This window comes from Botrytis deweyae (genome assembly GCF_014898535.1).
Source record: "Botrytis deweyae strain B1 chromosome Unknown BDEW_009, whole genome shotgun sequence".
Taxonomy (NCBI): Eukaryota; Fungi; Ascomycota; class Leotiomycetes; order Helotiales; family Sclerotiniaceae; genus Botrytis; species Botrytis deweyae.
In genome coordinates, this window is record NW_024066216.1 from 927,744 (window position 1) to 944,088 (window position 16,345).

The 16,345-nt window shown below is 43.4% G+C and overlaps 6 protein-coding genes across 6 annotated transcripts; 5 read left to right on the forward strand and 1 right to left on the reverse strand.

The window, feature by feature from the left end:
* Positions 1–686: 686 nt before the first annotated feature.
* On the forward strand, positions 687–1,576 carry EAE98_004898 (uncharacterized protein; the record flags this gene model as incomplete). The annotated part of the gene is made up of 2 exons (XM_038952519.1): positions 687–779; positions 851–1,576. The coding sequence occupies 2 exons, from the start codon at positions 687–689 to the stop codon at positions 1,574–1,576; spliced, it is 819 nt and encodes a 272-aa protein (XP_038811169.1).
* A 155-nt stretch (positions 1,577–1,731) lies between these two features.
* Positions 1,732–2,832, reverse strand: EAE98_004899 (uncharacterized protein; the record flags this gene model as incomplete). Its single annotated transcript, XM_038952520.1, has 5 exons — positions 1,732–1,979; positions 2,042–2,218; positions 2,289–2,410; positions 2,474–2,508; positions 2,572–2,832. 5 exons carry the CDS (start codon positions 2,830–2,832, stop codon positions 1,732–1,734), a joined length of 843 nt encoding a protein of 280 aa, XP_038811170.1.
* An 858-nt stretch (positions 2,833–3,690) lies between these two features.
* EAE98_004900 (uncharacterized protein) lies at positions 3,691–5,302 on the forward strand. Its single transcript, XM_038952521.1, has 2 exons — positions 3,691–4,490; positions 4,545–5,302. Exons 1-2 carry the CDS (start codon positions 4,086–4,088, stop codon positions 5,112–5,114), a joined length of 975 nt encoding a protein of 324 aa, XP_038811171.1. The 5' UTR covers positions 3,691–4,085; the 3' UTR covers positions 5,115–5,302.
* A 2,103-nt stretch (positions 5,303–7,405) lies between these two features.
* Positions 7,406–8,955, forward strand: EAE98_004901 (uncharacterized protein). Its single transcript, XM_038952522.1, has 2 exons — positions 7,406–7,959; positions 8,073–8,955. Exons 1-2 carry the CDS (start codon positions 7,614–7,616, stop codon positions 8,486–8,488), a joined length of 762 nt encoding a protein of 253 aa, XP_038811172.1. The 5' UTR covers positions 7,406–7,613; the 3' UTR covers positions 8,489–8,955.
* A 626-nt stretch (positions 8,956–9,581) lies between these two features.
* EAE98_004902 (uncharacterized protein) lies at positions 9,582–11,797 on the forward strand (the record flags this gene model as incomplete). The annotated part of the gene is made up of 2 exons (XM_038952523.1): positions 9,582–10,886; positions 10,940–11,797. 2 exons carry the CDS (start codon positions 9,582–9,584, stop codon positions 11,795–11,797), a joined length of 2,163 nt encoding a protein of 720 aa, XP_038811173.1.
* A 1,322-nt stretch (positions 11,798–13,119) lies between these two features.
* Positions 13,120–15,342, forward strand: EAE98_004903 (uncharacterized protein; the record flags this gene model as incomplete). The annotated part of the gene is made up of 1 exon (XM_038952524.1): positions 13,120–15,342. One exon carries the CDS (start codon positions 13,120–13,122, stop codon positions 15,340–15,342), a length of 2,223 nt encoding a protein of 740 aa, XP_038811174.1.
* Between the last annotated feature and the right edge of the window lie 1,003 nt (positions 15,343–16,345).

Below are 16,345 nucleotides of genomic sequence, written 5' to 3' on the forward strand. Positions count from 1 at the left end.
GCACTGAGGTAATACAAGCGAAGGCCACCCCTTCATCGTTGGACTTGGCCATACTTGACCGCACGATTGAAGCGGCGAGGCTGGTGGGTCCAATAGTTGGGAACATTGAGGAGTTGCGGAATTTTCACAGTGTGTGTAGGTGTGAGGGAGGCGATGGTTATCCAATCATTATTGGATTTAGTTTTGCTGTATATTTTGAGTCCTGGCATCAATATGATAGCGCTATAAGACACAAAGTAGTATTAATATGATTTGGAAATGCTGTGTAGCTGCTATAGGTACCTAGGTAGTATGAAGGTAAAATATTAATTGAAGAGGATCCGAGGTCATCCATGGCGGGGCGGGGATGTTAGGTCACGGCACAGCCACAGCCTCGGTGGCGCATGGGGAGGCTGCAAGGCTACCCGTGGACCTCCCTACCACCTATGAGGTACATCAATTCTACTACCTCTTTCCTTGCTTGGGCATCATCGATTATTCCATTTCACCCAATATGTTCGGCAGATTTTGTAGTAATGAATCGGTTTACTTCCGTACTACTAGTAGCTACAAAGTACAAAGGTTGTACTCCGTAACCTATGCATAAAACCACCTTGAAATCCTCAATTACATCACTCATCCTCACAAGGCTATTTCCACCGTTCTCTAGATTCTATCATAGAGGATACCGAACTACTGCTATCAGAATGTCTACCTTTCAAATCCAAGACAGTAACGTAGAGGTTACACTTTGTGAAGGTATCACCAAGGATGAACTATTGAATTTTCCAGCCTTTAAAGTATACATCACTGTCCTCCTCTTTCCATTACTCCTCCCTGCGATATTTACTAACATTATCTTCCTTCATAGTCATGGCATAATCGCCTAACTGAATCTCTCGCTCTACAAGGCAAATCCTCTGATCATCCCTTCCATTCCGATCCCTATCAGCTCCGCTCTGTTAAAATCCAATCACTCGACCGCTGGGGCAAGCGCATCGGTTTTATCAAGATCAGCAGCAAAATCACGAATGAAGCAGGCGAGTCTCTGCCCGGGGACATCTTCCTCAGAGGCCCAAGTGTTGGAATGATGGTCATTGTTCAACCTGATGACGCAAAAAAACCTGACGAGGAAAGATGGGTTGTGATGACTGTTCAACCTCGACCTGCTTCAGGGAGTTTAGCATTTATTGAATTACCAGCCGGCATGGTTGATGATGGAACGTTCAAAGGTGCAGCTGCGAAGGAAATTGAAGAGGAGCTGGGCTGGACAATACCGGCAGATCAATTGACCAACTTGAGCGAACTGGCTATTGGTGATGGAGCGAACAAAGAGGGAGAAGTGTTACCGAGGGCAATGTTTCCTAGTGCCGGGGGCTGTGATGAGTATATCCAAGTCTTCTTGCATGAGAAGAAGATCTCAAGAGAGGAGTTGAAGGAGACCACAGGGAAGCTTACGGGGTTGAGAGACGAGGGTGAGAAGATTACACTTAAACTGGTGAAACTGGAGGATTTGTGGAAGGAGGGTGCAAGGGACAGTAAGGCTTTGACCGCTTGGGCTCTCTACGATGGGTTAAAGCGAACAGGAAAGCTATGAAACTTCAGAATCACATGCACGAACAATAGCTTCCGAATTAAATGACATTACCTTGAATACCCATGGACCTGAGCAGCATTCCTACACATGTTACACTACATGTACCGGACGTTATTATTATATTCATCTATCTATCATAACATCGTGCTCGTACTTTATTTTGAAAATAAATTCAGCGTCCTGGCAACTTCAATTCCCTCAGCCAAAGTTCCTACCCGGGCGTCTATCGCATATCCTTCTTTCTCCCATTTTTTACACGTCTCCCATAAATCCTTCAGAGGTAAAGTGAATACTTCAATAAATTCGTTCTCTTCGAGTTCGGGCACTAGATTCTGGTTGGCTGGATTAGACATATCAACCGTAACATGCACCATCTTGAGGTTTGTATTGCAGAATCCAGGATCTGTGAGAACATCCATTAGTGGGGATTTCTATGTGAGTGACAGCAAAATATGAGGGGGTTACCATTAAACATTATGGGTGTACTCTCACTCAAGACTCCAACATAACCGGTCTCTTCTTTCAATTCTCTTAAAGCTGCTTCTTCTGCAGTTTCCCCCTCATCGATAAGTCCGGCGGGTACTTCGATCACTAATTTATCCAACGGTGGTCGGTATTGCTTCTGTAAAACTAATTCCGGGCCTGAGTTCCACTGGTATCAACATTTTTATTTTTTACCCAAGTGTAGTTTGATCCAGATGACCTTACATACCGGTCTCTTTCTGTATTATGGCGACAATTCCAACACCGTCTATCTCAGATGACTTCGGTCGAGTAGATCGTTCCGCATGTTCCCAATCACGAACTTTTCCTCGAGGATCGCGATACGTTGACCTGAATATTTGTAAATGTATCAGCTACAATGGTTTAGCTTAGATTAAGCAGATCAACACGTACAACACGAGTTTTGTCCATTTTGCTTTGGCAGGGTCCTGCTATGGAGTCAGAATTTCAATGGTTTTAGGCATTCGGAGTATATGAAGGGAATACTCTACCAATGGCTCTGTTTTTAAGACTTTTGCGTTATCAATTGACATTTTGACATTAGATTCAGGAATCAAAGGTAAATATGCAGAATTGAAAAGTCCAAAAATAAAAATCGGAGGTTGTCTTGGATCAAATACTTTTTGATATAAAAGTCCTAATGTAGTTCTTGACGTAGTCGATTGTAGTTGTGATGCGGGAAGCTTGGTCGAAGCTTTAGCGTTGGGTAGTTTACGGAGATCATTCTTTCTCTCTTTCTTCCTCTTCACCATTTTCACCTATCAAAGGATAAAATCTCATGTTCATGCAAATTATTCTTTCTGATAATCTATCAAGCTGTGCATGGCAGACTCGTACCATGAGAAGGACCATTTTTGTTGTGTTGTCACCGTTGGTTGTAGCAATTATCGGACGGTATTTGCGAGACAAGATGAAATGTGTTGGCACCTTTCATTGTCAACTTACGGTTCATTCGAGCGATCAAGACCAACTTCATTCATTCATCACATTAGCATATGGTTGCAGTTTTTGAATGTTCTGATGATGAGCAACCGCCTATCCCCAATGAAAGCCCCTCTGACGACAAGCTCAAGTTCTCCCATCTAGCAACTGTTTGCTCTGGGACCTCAATACCAACGTGTTAGATCTTTCCATTATTTTGTTTTTGTGCTACTAAATTGGATCTGTGCCCTAGTGTCGTTGTAACAGGAGACAAAGGCAACACATGAGCGCCTTGCCAAGCATTTCCTATGATAGTACATCCCGAAAAAGCGATCATTCTTCCTAAAAGTGTATATCAGGCGGTGCAACTATCAAAACCCTATCAAAAACAGTCTTTTCCAACGAGTGATCTCCAACATGCGACAGAAGCATGAGACTAGTTTGTGCACTCTCGTGCATTTCTCTCAAGCGCGAACTTTTTGTACAGTCCCAAAAGAGTAAGGAGGGCATGGTAGTATCCACCTAGCAAGCGCCGGCCTCAAATAACGCCCAGAACCCCGAAAATGCAACCTTATCTCACACATGCTTTTTAGTCTCGGGGGATCTTGTGGAAACAGCTCGGCTTAGTCAGTCATGCTGTTCACTTCGTTTGCTTTATTCACTCGTTATGCCTCGATATTTGGACATCGGGTGCAACTTTTGATGACCAAGGGAAGACTTGGTAACACCTGATTTTCTCCTCATGGCTCAATTAAAATCTCCATTTGTGCGATTTAATCTATAGGAAGTATCCTATGGAAGTCATTTGATGATTTTCATATTTAATATTTCATTCTATCGATGGAGGGGATAGATTTCTTTCTGTTTTCTTGCGCGCTTATACAACGACAGAGCCGGCAATATACAGATACCAATGAATGGTTCCAGTCACAGGGGTCACTCACGAGCCTTGCTCAATATTACTGCGGAATTAAACCAACATGTTTGCAAAAAGTATCACTTGGTAAATATGAAGGTATTCTTAAAGGTTGAAGATTTCCTCGATTGATTGAATGGCTTGATATGATATCACCCAGTCTTCAAGATGAAATTTCTTAACCTGCTTTCCGTTTCACTTTTGCCCCTAATTCAAGCGATTCCAATCGACCCACAAGTTGCTCAGAACTCTACCAGTGATGATGTAGCCATAATTCCACGGCTCGCTGTGTACGTTCAAACTTACCACGAGGAATACAACAAAGACAGGAATCTATCTCTCTTACCTCTATTGGGTGAAGATATCCTACCAACCCACGTCATCCTCGCTGCCTTGCATGTCATGAGCACACCAGGGGTTATTCATTTGAATGACGATCCTCCTGATGCTCCAATGTACGATGAGTTATGGGATCAGGTAAAGGCTCTTCAGACAGCAGGGATAAGAGTATCATGTATGATGGGTGGCGCTGCTCCTGGAACTTGGAACTATTTTACTGGAGATGACGATGATGTAGCTTGACACCCCATAATCTCTGTTCTATATTCATTGCTAATGCTTCTCAAGTTTCACCAATACTACGACCCTCTCCTCAATAATTTCATCAGGAAATACAATCTCAATGGCATAGACATTGACGTTGAGCAATTCGTGGATATCGCTGTTGCTCTTCGTCTAATCAAACAGCTTTACACCGACATGGGTCCCGAATTTGACATAACTATGTCACCAGTAGCTTCAGCTCTATCTCACGGCGGAAGTCTCTCGGGATTTTCTTATTCTGATCTCGACGCCCAAGCTCGAGATCCAGATACCGGCACACCGATGATATCGTTTTACAATGCTCAGTTCACCAATGGCTGGGGATCCACAGGAAACACAAATGATTATGACGCTATTGTCAGCGCTGGCTGGGATCCCTCAAGAGTAGTAATGCTGGCTTCGGCTGCAAGAAATGATGCGAGTGGATGGGTTCCGATCAGTACGCTTAAGAACACGATCAAAAGTTTGAGAAACAAATATCCCAATTTTGGAGGTGTTAATGGATGGGAGTACTTTGATGCGGGTAGTAGTGATGGACTATCTCAGCCATATATGTGGATGGCGAATCTGAGAGAGGCACTGAATGTTTATTGAGTTTAATTTTAATTTTAGGAGAGAATGTATTAGAGTATAAAGGTTGAAAACATATGGATACTTTGTTTGAAATTATGAATAATTTTTCCATTGAAAAATATAAAGGCACGCGGCTCTGTTTAGTCGTAGCTTTTCATAATACACCAAAATAAATCTGTGTCTACAATTAACTAATGGTTTATAATTGTTGAAACTGGGATGGTGGACTCTAAAGCATTCAATCTCGAATAATATGTTCTTTGTCTTTACTTCATGTTAGAAAGGATTCAAAGTCAGTTTGGTATGCCACGACCAAGCGGAGCCGCACAAGGGTTCTGAATATCACGATCTTTTGTGAGTAAATCCTGTTTCGATATTACATGCACGCACCGGAGAGAGTGACCAATTAGATCACTATCACTACATCATTTGCATATACTATCATATTCGCATCATTTACTTAATCCTTGAGGTTCCCAGAAGAAAAAGAACTTTCCTACTATCTTTTCCCCCATTTCTCACCCACCAAAACATGTGTAATTTCCTAGATATACGTCAGGCTCACACCTTTTCGCGATTCCCACATTGTTTCACAACATAGCCTTCCAAATGATGATGAATCAACAAATTATAAAGATGATTGGATATGCAGCGCCTTCAATCATTGTATTGTCTAGCTTGATCCTTTACGCCTGCTTCCCTACTGAATGTAATTATATGTACATGGGATCAGGCGACTGTATGTTTCCCTTATTTGAACTCGTTGGGGGCATTTAAAGAGAAAAGCGAAAAATTTCTAACGTATATACATATTGGCAAGATAAATTATTCTATCTACTGGTATGATTGATGCTCCTCCTGCCCATAGTAATGGGTTTGTCCGAATATATATCATTCATTTGACTCAGAGAACTCATCAATGAGGAACAGTATATGATTAAGCGGAGTCAGGTAAGCCAAAGGCCCAAAGCATTTTTTGTTACTCACATTCATTGTGCAATCTATTTCAAGACAGAGTTTCAGTGTCTATACCTGTACTGTATACTCAGAAATGATCGTTCTTGCATGCTAACACAAGATTCAGTCCGCCAACTATGTAACAACAATCACTAGTCCAATATTCGGCTTGAAATTTCTCATCTACATCCACTATGTGCGCAATTTCGACAGTATAAATCTTCCACTCAAACTTTCTACCTTCGTCTCCTTCTTGATCTTTATGTGTAATCAATTCCTCCTATTGGCAATCAATGCAACGCTCGATATGATATGCAAGCCATGTCTGGTGAACAAAGATGGGGAAACGAATCGCACATTTATGCCAACTTCTGATAGATGTCTCGGGTTAATTAGTGCTTCGTATTGGCACATTTGGCTTGCTAGCTCGACAATCTTCCCATTTTTGAACGAAGTCATGCTTTGGGGGGCTGCAATTTGGAGCTTGTGGGGTTTGAAGATGGAGAGGAAAAGGAAGTTTGCAATTGCTTCAATCATGTTTGTCATTGGAGTACTGTAAGTGATTAGATCACCCTATTTGCTGCCAGATTGAGGTCGCTAATTTGAGATATACCTTGAATGTTTTGCTTGGAAGCTCTGGCTCATGTCGTTGTTGATGGAAATCTTATCAATGATGAGGGATTCATATACCATTCTGCCGCAATATAATACTGTATAAAAATCACGAGTGTGTGTGTAGGTAGCTATCAGATATCTTTACAAGGTGGCTGGGAGGTATAGATTATGGAAAGCAAGAGGAGGGGAGAACAAGAAGTTGAAGTAGAGCTTCAACAATTGGGGGAGAAGGCGCTCGCGCCCTGTTCGCCAGCTAATCGATATAATCATATAGTACTATTAACGTTCTAATGACCTTGATGGTCTCACCATAGCACCTTCGCTGGAGCATCCGCTCTCTGTTCCAGGCTTTATGGGCGAAGCACACGCTCTAGATTTATTGTCGAAAGTGACATTTCTAGTAAAGAGAAGAGAAACTATTTCAATCCAATAGACTTAAGACTTAAGTGAGTCTGATGAAACCACTTTCGTCAAAACCGCTGCTACAACGCTGGTTGGTGACTAGCCAAGCATGATAAATCGAAACTAGTAACAATGAACAATGAACAATCATCTAATTGAGTGAGTTAAATCACTTTTCAAGACTAGGTAGGCTTGAAAAGTACTTCCCAATAGTTTCAAACCTCGGATGAACTAAGTCAATATAAACAAATTTGAAGGAACGAAACAACATGGTTATGTCACGTGACATTATATCAACGCAAACACGCCCAGGTCTGAGCGGACCTGCGACAACTTTGAGTTTCATGCCAGCCTGAGAGTTTGTACGAAGGAGTTCTTTGCACTTGTCTGTATTTGGCCGAGGCTTATGGATGGATGTATATCTACCTCATGCAATTCTTGACTTGTAATTTCCAATCCAGTTTGTATCATTTTTGTACCACCACGATAGTGTCGTTAGCCACTCTACGACACCCAACCACAGCCTCATCTTCATCAATCTAAACTATGTTCAGTAAACTCACCACCAAGATTGCCCTTCGAAAAGCAGGTCTCCCGTCAAACACTCTCTCCAACTTTTCAATCACAAATCTCGATAATGGCGACCAGAAATCCATCAATCCTAAGTCTGGAAACAGCAATGCCACATGGGGAGACACTTTCTCAAACATGACTTCAGAGGTCAATGTCCCAAAGAGTTGGAAATCATGGGGAAATCCACCACCGGCAATAGTAGAAGTTGCCCCTGCACCGATAGTGGGAACGAAGGCGCCAAACACAGGGAAATTGATATTACCCATGGAGGATGGAAAGGCTTGCGTGCTCGTATTTTTGAGGTGCTGTGGATGTGCTTGTGAGTTTGCTTATTAGTCGTCGTATTGTGATTTAATGGGCCGTGTTACCCGTTCTCGTCTATCAAAATTTGGAGCATCAGACTGGCCTCAAGGCTAACCCTTTCCCATTCAGTTGCAGAAAAGACCTTCATCGAACTCCGTCGCTTAGCCAATAAACACCAAAACTTACATTTCATCGCCATATCTCACAACTCCAAGGAAGCAACGGATAAATGGGTGCAGCAGGTTGGGGGAGCATGGTCAGTTCAAGTAGTCGTCGATGAAGATCGGGAAATCTATGCCAATTGGGGGTTGGGAGTAAGCACGACGTGGCATTTGCTGAATCCATGGACCGAGATTGCACGACAGAAACTGGGGAAACAGGAGGGGAATTGGGGAAGAGAGGTTGATCCGAGTGGGAATCGATGGGTGGTGGGTGGAAGCTGGGCCACAGATGAGATGGGGACCATTAAATGGGGTGCTGCGAGTAAGAGTGCTGACGAGATACCCGATTTGGTAGAGGCCTGTAAGAGTGTGGGTGTTTCGTGAAAACTTGGAGGGCATCTATGATGTAGGCCATGAACATTTGATCGTGGAGTTATGGGGCGCAATTAATGTCGAGAAAATTTGGCGACTCGGTTGGTTTGACTTGAAGAGCTCTATCGGGCGGGAATACGAGGAAATAGAGTGATGATCCTACAGGTTACGAGTAACGAGGTATTTTGCCTTGGATTGGATCGAGAATGGATTGTTTAACGCAGGTCCAATGTTTCACAATATGCACAATCTACATTCAGGTCACCAACGAGTTGTTAGCCAGTCGGTTGCTCGCCAGTTCGGACAGTTCGGAAACGAAGGACTTGTCTGTAGAAGACGCGTCAAATATGTTTTTTTTTCTTTCATTTAGGACAATGAGACCTAGAAGAATATTCCCGTCCATAGGTATATCGTAGAAACGAGATAGATATTACCCTCAGCACTAATAAAATGACGTTGAGATCTGAAATTTTCTTTTGGATGCTTTTTCAATCCTTATACCTCTACAAAAGTTCCGAATTCCCGATCAAATCTCGAAAATAGATAACATCTCAACACGTGATTCGACAATCTTTGTCTAGTCCCCTGACAACACCATTCCATATGTGACCTAGAACATTTTGGTTTTGATGACTGACGAAATAAGAGCTCCACCTACCACCTCACAACATCAGTATTCCTTGAATCTCCCGAGATTTCGCTCATAAACGTTCCATAAATACTCAGAAAAGTGGAATTTCACATGGAATAATATCGCTCGCGATGATGCTTGACCCCTTTCTCATAACACTCGAGGCCCTTTCGGTCTACAAAGTTGTGGATTTACGGCGGATCCCCGCTGAGGCGTCAGGAAAGCTTGGTGAAAAGTTTAAATGCCGGCCCAAAATCTGTCCGCGGTGCAAAATTGGAATATCATATGGTTCGTACAATCTCCAGATCTGGATTCATTTGATTTCCTTTTTTTCTTCTGCTTTTTGCATTCATTAGTAATGTTATTGTTATAAAACTCTATTTGTTTGCGATTTACGACATTAGTCGATTGCCACAGCATAATCACTCGTTACGTTGAGATTTCATCTGTGGTGAGCTTGATTGGTAATAGACCATGGCGGACGAAGAGATCAAGCCCACGAGCAGCATAGAGGCTGGAGGAGGACAACATAATGAACATGAGCATGGAATGACTAGTCTACCAAATCTACCTAGTACGAGAGAGGAGACCCCACGTGAGTTAAGTCCAGTAGCTGGATCCAGCCGAGCACAATCTACAGGAGAACAGGGGGTCAAGCCTCTGAAAAGATTTGATACACTACCCACACGACGGAACCAACTCTCACCAGATACTCGAAGACGCGGACGAACTCTGACTGGCCAGGTGCCTCAAAATAATGATCTATCTTCAAGGAGACAAGTTTTAAGGAGGGGGACCTCAATTCTTTTGGGAGAAAGCGGTGATAGAATGCGTTCTATTCCTGAGCGAGGAGCCGTTCCTCCTACTACCGAGAGAGAACCTCGTCCTAGTGGCGTTTCCGATCGCACTCAAGCGTCAGGTCTTCGCCCACGCATGAGCACAACAAGTCGTCAACGAGGAGCCTCCATCCGAAGAAGACCAACTGTTGCATTAGAAGCCGTGACCTCAGGAGCCGATGTTGGAGGCGGAGATAACTTTACATTGGCTGGGCCTGCACCGGTTGAAACCATGATGCAGAATCAGCCCTATGTTGACCCAGGGTACGCCCATCTAAATCCTGCTTATGTTCAACCCGAGAATGTAAGGCCAGTATGGGGTTTGGCCAAGCCTTTACCCCGTGTAGTACGTCCAGGTATGATTCCGTCACGCACAGAAATCAATATGGCCCAGCAACAGCAACAGCAGCCTCAAACCCAGGCGGATTTGGATTTAGAACAAGGTAGGATTGAACCAACCCTCAAATTGTCCAGAATCTCAACCGCACTTCAAAATGCTAGACAACAACGTGAAAACAACCTCATGGAAGCACATGGGTTGGTTTCGCCGACAAATTTACAAAGTACGACATCGCAGCAGCAGCCATTGACTGCTCCGTCGCAGGTCATTGAAGAAGAGGACCTAGCCGATAAACCAACAAACACAGATACGACATCTCCAGAACGTCCTCCAACACGCCCTCCCCTCTCTTTTGATGGTCGACCCTCACAGAATTCACAACACTCGCAGAATGAGCCTTTCCCCAATCTTTCGGACCATGATGACCAAGGGTCTGTGACAACGGAAGTTGCGGGTCCGGATGACCTAGATGGAGAATGGGTTGGCCAAGAGATACCGTTGGTAGCGTACGATCCCAATTACGATGATGAGATTCACAATCTTCATACACACTGGTCCGTTATACGATTGCGATTTCGAGAACCACTTGCGGAGTTATTGGCCGTGAGTCCTTCTTCATTGAAAATAAACTCTTTCCCCTGCTGACAAGTTTCTAGGTCACTTGCCAACTTACACTCGGATTTTGTGCGGATCTAGTGGTGGTAACATCAGGCAAAAATTCATCACCTGCAGGGAACGAAGCTACTACCGATTGGGCTTGGGGTTTGGCATCAATGCTTGGTATCTACATTGCTGGTGGTATTTCCGGAGCTCATCTCAATCCGGCCATTTCCATAATGCTCTGGATATATCGAGGTTTTCCTCTTCGCAAAGTACCAATGTATGTTCTCGCACAGATACTAGGAGCGTTCATCGCAGCGTTGATAGCATTCGGTCTCTATCAAACCAACATCGTCGAATATGGAGGGACCAACCTGAAAACCGGCGATACTATGGGAGCTTTTATTACATACCCCAGGTATGCCTGGATTAACGCTAGTACATCATTCTTCACCGAATTCGTCGGAACTGCAATCCTAGCAGTCGCAGTCCTAGCACTAGGAGACGACATGAACGCACCTCCAGGAGCTGGTATGTCAGCATTTGTAATGGGACTCGTGATCGTCGTTCTCAGTATGGCTTTTGGTTACAATACTGGCGCTGCTTTGAACCCTTCTCGAGATCTTGGTCCAAGACTTGCGCTCCTAGCACTTGGCTATGGAGAGGATCTCTTCACTGATGTATATTGGATCTGGGGAAATTGGTGTGCGCCGATTCTGGGTGCTATTTTTGGGGCGTTCTTATATGATGCTGCAATATTTGCGGGTGGTGAAAGTCCTGTTAACTATCCGCGGAAGAGGATAAAGAGGGCAGGGCACAAGTGGAGAAAGAGATGGGGTGTTAAGTTGAGGAAGTTGAAGCCCGCGAAAAAGGGTGAGGATGAGACATATCGAAGGTGGAAGGAGAGCCAGTAATTTTTAGATGACAATAACGAGAAATCTTGTTTGAAGTGGATAGTGATATCAGTGGAGTTTGAGAGCCATTAATCTTTGGCTGTAAATTGTTGATTGGGTATACAGTTATAATTTTCGAAGGAGGTTTAAAAGGGATAGATTAGCAAAACATCATAGCATAGCGCAGCGAAGACACCATTTCCCACATCCTGGAAGAGAAAAGAAAAAGAATCATATTTTCTAGATTTCAATGAACGATCCCCGCGATAATTACTTTTACAGTTTAAAACAAACAGGCTTATGTCGTAATCAGTCTATCTTTCCCCTCCTAATGTCAATCCACCCGTCGCAAATAAATACTCTGTTTCATCCCAACAATCGATCAGCACTCCAATGAAAATCAGACCAGCGACGATCACACACTAGCACGTATCACAGAGTCGCACATCGGTGAAATCTAATTTGAGCTTCCAGTTTTCCTGGAGGTGGAGCATATCTTCAGTGATTCACCTTGCTTTTTCACTTGCATGATTGCAAGTTGCATCTGTTGCATTGGTACAAAGTAGCGTGAGTTGCTTCTCACATATATTATGCCAAGCCTGTCATAAGCTTGCCATCGCATATCATAGGCTTGACATTTTAGGGAGTTTTAAGGTACGGTATCCACATATTCGCGGCAGTTTCGTGACCCTGAAAATTAGAGGGGCGCCAGGGGCTTGCGAGATGCGATTGCGTGGCTCGCTTAGCGCCAGGTACAGAACCTAGAATTTGTAAGGTGCCAGCCTGGAAGGACCTAGAACTATCTAGGTACAGTTGGATGTAAATGGTTCTATGGGAACAATATCTTGCATGTGCAGGTTCTGATAGACTTTATTGGGTGATGCCTATCGTAATTTTCTAGTCATTGATGATGTAAATCTTGGATGCGCAACGTTTACTCGTTGCACATACCGCAGATTTTATATCGCTACCTAGATACTTGTCCTAATTGGATTTTGTAGGAGTAGGTTAGACAACGACGAAAAGACGGGCTTAAAGCGCTTATTACTTCGGCGAGCAATCTATCCGTCTGTATATCGTACAAGTAGTACGACTACAAATACTCCACTCTCCGGCTTAGGTGGATCCGGTGCTTTGTTCCACGCAAAATGTACGGGGTAGACTTTCCCAACCTTATGCTGTGTATTAAAAGAAACCAACCTTGGTTTTTATAGAATGATGACTTTCCAATTCCAATTTCGATGTTTTCATTTTGACATTGGATTGCATAACATTTTCATTCTTTTCTAATTATTCGTGGCGTATTATAGTAGAAAGATTTGGAGGCAAGAAGATTTGAGAAAATGGTGGTACAAAGATTGAGGACTTTGGTGCTGTTTGGGGTTATTTTGTTGTTTTGTTACACATGGAAATTCTTCCTGCCAAGGATTCCAAAAAGGGTGGTTTATGGTGAGGAGATGATCATACCGCAGGATGTTTGGGAACAGGTTAAGAAAAACAATGAAATTTTGCACGATAACGAGATTGGGGTTGAGAGGGAACGGGTGGCGACAACGAGTTCGACTACGAGTTCAGTGGAAGAAGTGATGACATCGACAACACCTGAAGTTGCGGTAGCGACGGATTCACAAACGGTATCGACCCCTTCACCAACACCAACAAATACGCCACATGAACTCGCCGAGTCATCCAAATTCCAGGCGGCTCAAAATGAGGCCTCGGAATCAAGACAACATTTTCCCTCGGAGCAGACACAGGCTCCAAAAGCAGACAGTAATGAACATAATAGTACTCCATCTCAAGAGGTCCAGCAACAGCAAGAATTCAATCCGATGATCAAAGATAATTTCCCATTAGCAATGAACGCTCGCTCCGCCGCCGACTTACCTCCTATTCCCCCATGGAACAAACCTCCGACCCCCCACGTTAAAGAGAAAACACCCCTTTTCATTGCTTTCACTAGGAATTGGCCATTACTCCAGCAAACGGTCGTCTCATGGATAACTTCGGGTTGGCCAGCCGAAGATATATATGTCGTTGAAAATACCGGTACGATGAGATCTAACGAATTTGGTCGTCTTTCCCTCCAAAATCCTTTTTTCCTAAATCACACTCGACTTCATATGTTAGGTGTGAATGTTATAGTTACACCTACTCTTTATACATTTGCCCAATTGCAAAATTTCTTTCTCTGGACCGCTATCGAAAAGGATCTCGAGACTTATTTTTGGAGTCACATGGATATCGTTCCTATCACTTTCGAAGAGGACACCTCTGCATCTGATAATTACTCTGGGCACAAAACTATCTATCAACATGCTGTCGAAGTTCTTAAATCAGCACAATCACCTGGCCCGGATCCAAATTCCTCGGATCGAAGTAAGCCATGGGCGATGAGATTCTTTGCATTTGATTACTTAACCTTGGTAAACAGAGCAGCTTTTGAATCGATCGGTGGATTCGATACTACTATTCCTTTCTATCATACTGATTGTGATATGTACGATCGATTGATCATGGCTGGATATGAGATGAACGAGCCACGCCATTTAATGACAACAGTTGGGAATGATTTTGACGGATTGGATAGAGCGGGACGTGGATATATTTATGATGTTGCGAACAGCATTGACGATTTGATTGTTCTATACCGAAAGAAGAATACTGTAGAAGCCAGTTTTACGGACCAGACCAGACCGGAAGATATTGAAGCAGCACGCAAGCATAACGAGGAACAGCTGAAGATGGAAAAGGAAGCTCAAGAGAAAGAAGAGGCCCGGAGAAAGGCGGAAGAAAACAAAAAACAGGCTGTGATTGATGATGAGAATGCGCAAGCGCATACAAAGGCAATGCAAGAACAGGTGAAAGCTCAGGCAATGAGAGAGCAAGCTACGCTTGACAATAAAGCCGAAGAGATAAAAAAACAGGAGGAAAAGGCCCAGAATGAAGGTCATATTATGGATCACCCAAAAACTAATGCCGATGACAGTGAAGAATATGAAATTGGCAATGCTGAGGTAAAGGGATCCTTAGATAGACAGCAAAAATTGCGACAAGAAAAGGAAGAGGGGGAGAAAGAATCCAGTTCTTCAACTACCCATTCAAATGTGGGCGAGTATAGAAAGCGAGATCTGGAAGATTCATCAGCAAATCCTCAAATAAAATCATTAGCGGATCTCCATCATGACGCCACCTCAAAGTCAGCCTCAACAAGTCCAACCGCATCAACCACATCTTCTCCATCCACATCTTTAAACACGAAATGGATAACCGACGAGCCCGGTTCCTCAGCATATTTTCAACTCCTCCAAGTCGTCAACGACATGGTAGGAGCCAAGTACTCCCAAGGCGGCGATGGTCGGAATACATGGCAGCATCAACAATCCGGAGGTCAAGGCGAGCCTTATTATCGCAATGCAGATGGGTTTGAAAAGGCCGTTCAAATGACCATCACATTAGGAAGAGGAGTTTATCTCGAGAAATGGGGAACGCTGGAGTGTGGGTTGATCAAAAGTGGAGTTACAATGGATGATGAGTGGAAGCCTCGCGAGTGGAATATGCAGTGAGGGGAATGTGAATTGGTGCATTTGTTTGTAGACTGTTCAGGAACCAGTTGGTTATTTCCCTTAGTGATACCTGGGGAGGAGTTTTGGCGTTCAATAGGATTTGTGCGAATGGTGATTACCAGGGAAAATCGCGCGAATTTCGGACTTTGTATTTGAATCTTCGAATACAGACTGTACACCAGTTGTGTTGTACAATGTTATGGTGTTTGGATTCGGATGTATAGAAACTTTTCGACCCTAAGTAGAATAGACAAGAAGGCATACGTAGCAAACACAATAAAGGCCATTCATGATATTGTTTGAAATGCTATCAATCTGTGAATTTGCCCACCGGAAATCCCAGAAGAGGAGGCAATGTCATCATCTTATCGCCTTTCACTCTCCAAGCTGAGTGAACTCGTCCATAACAAAAATTCATTTCAACCAGATCAGATTTATGACCAACAATAAGGACAAAGGTCTCAAAAGCTAGAGTTTGGACGAATAGCTTTTTCTTAAGGACTGTTCTGCCTTGGAGAAAGCCAGCTTCCATGTCTCCGTTCGTTTCTCCCACCAGTCTTCGTTTGTCAACGGCAGACGTATTTGTGTGTAGATAGGCAATATTTATATCCTCAAACAATCGTTTCTTGTTTATATGCAGACTGTACATATTCAACAGGCACCTCATGTTGATTACTTGGTATGCTCCTCTGGTCGCCCAAACTTGATATCTTTACCCTTCACAGAAAAACTGCTGCACCATCAGCTAAACCTATAGCTGCAGTGCATATGAACACATTGTGTATCATGATTTTGATAAACAATCCTGCTTGTAGATTTCCGAAACTAGACTGAATACAAAGTCTAGTAGCATTCTCTCCATCCAAAATCCGAAATGATCACAAGGAATCAACCGTCAGGACCTCGGGAGTCCTTGACGGATTTCAAAACGGTGCCTTTGATTGCCGTAGATAGATGACTTATTGTATAATGAAAAATTCAATACGAAACCGATGTTTTCCCT

What these genes read in the sequence shown, in the direction of transcription:
- EAE98_004900 (XM_038952521.1), top strand. Translation starts at nt 4,086, where the DNA reads ATGAAATTTCTTAACCTGCTTTCCGTTTCACTTTTGCCCCTAATTCAA. An exon ending in TTACTGGAGATGACGATGAT is followed by an intron (nt 4,491 to 4,544) that starts GTAGCTTGACAC and finishes ATGCTTCTCAAG; the next exon opens with TTTCACCAATACTACGACCC.
- EAE98_004901 (XM_038952522.1), top strand. Translation starts at nt 7,614, where the DNA reads ATGTTCAGTAAACTCACCACCAAGATTGCCCTTCGAAAAGCAGGTCTC. An exon ending in GAGGTGCTGTGGATGTGCTT is followed by an intron (nt 7,960 to 8,072) that starts GTGAGTTTGCTT and finishes TTTCCCATTCAG; the next exon opens with TTGCAGAAAAGACCTTCATC.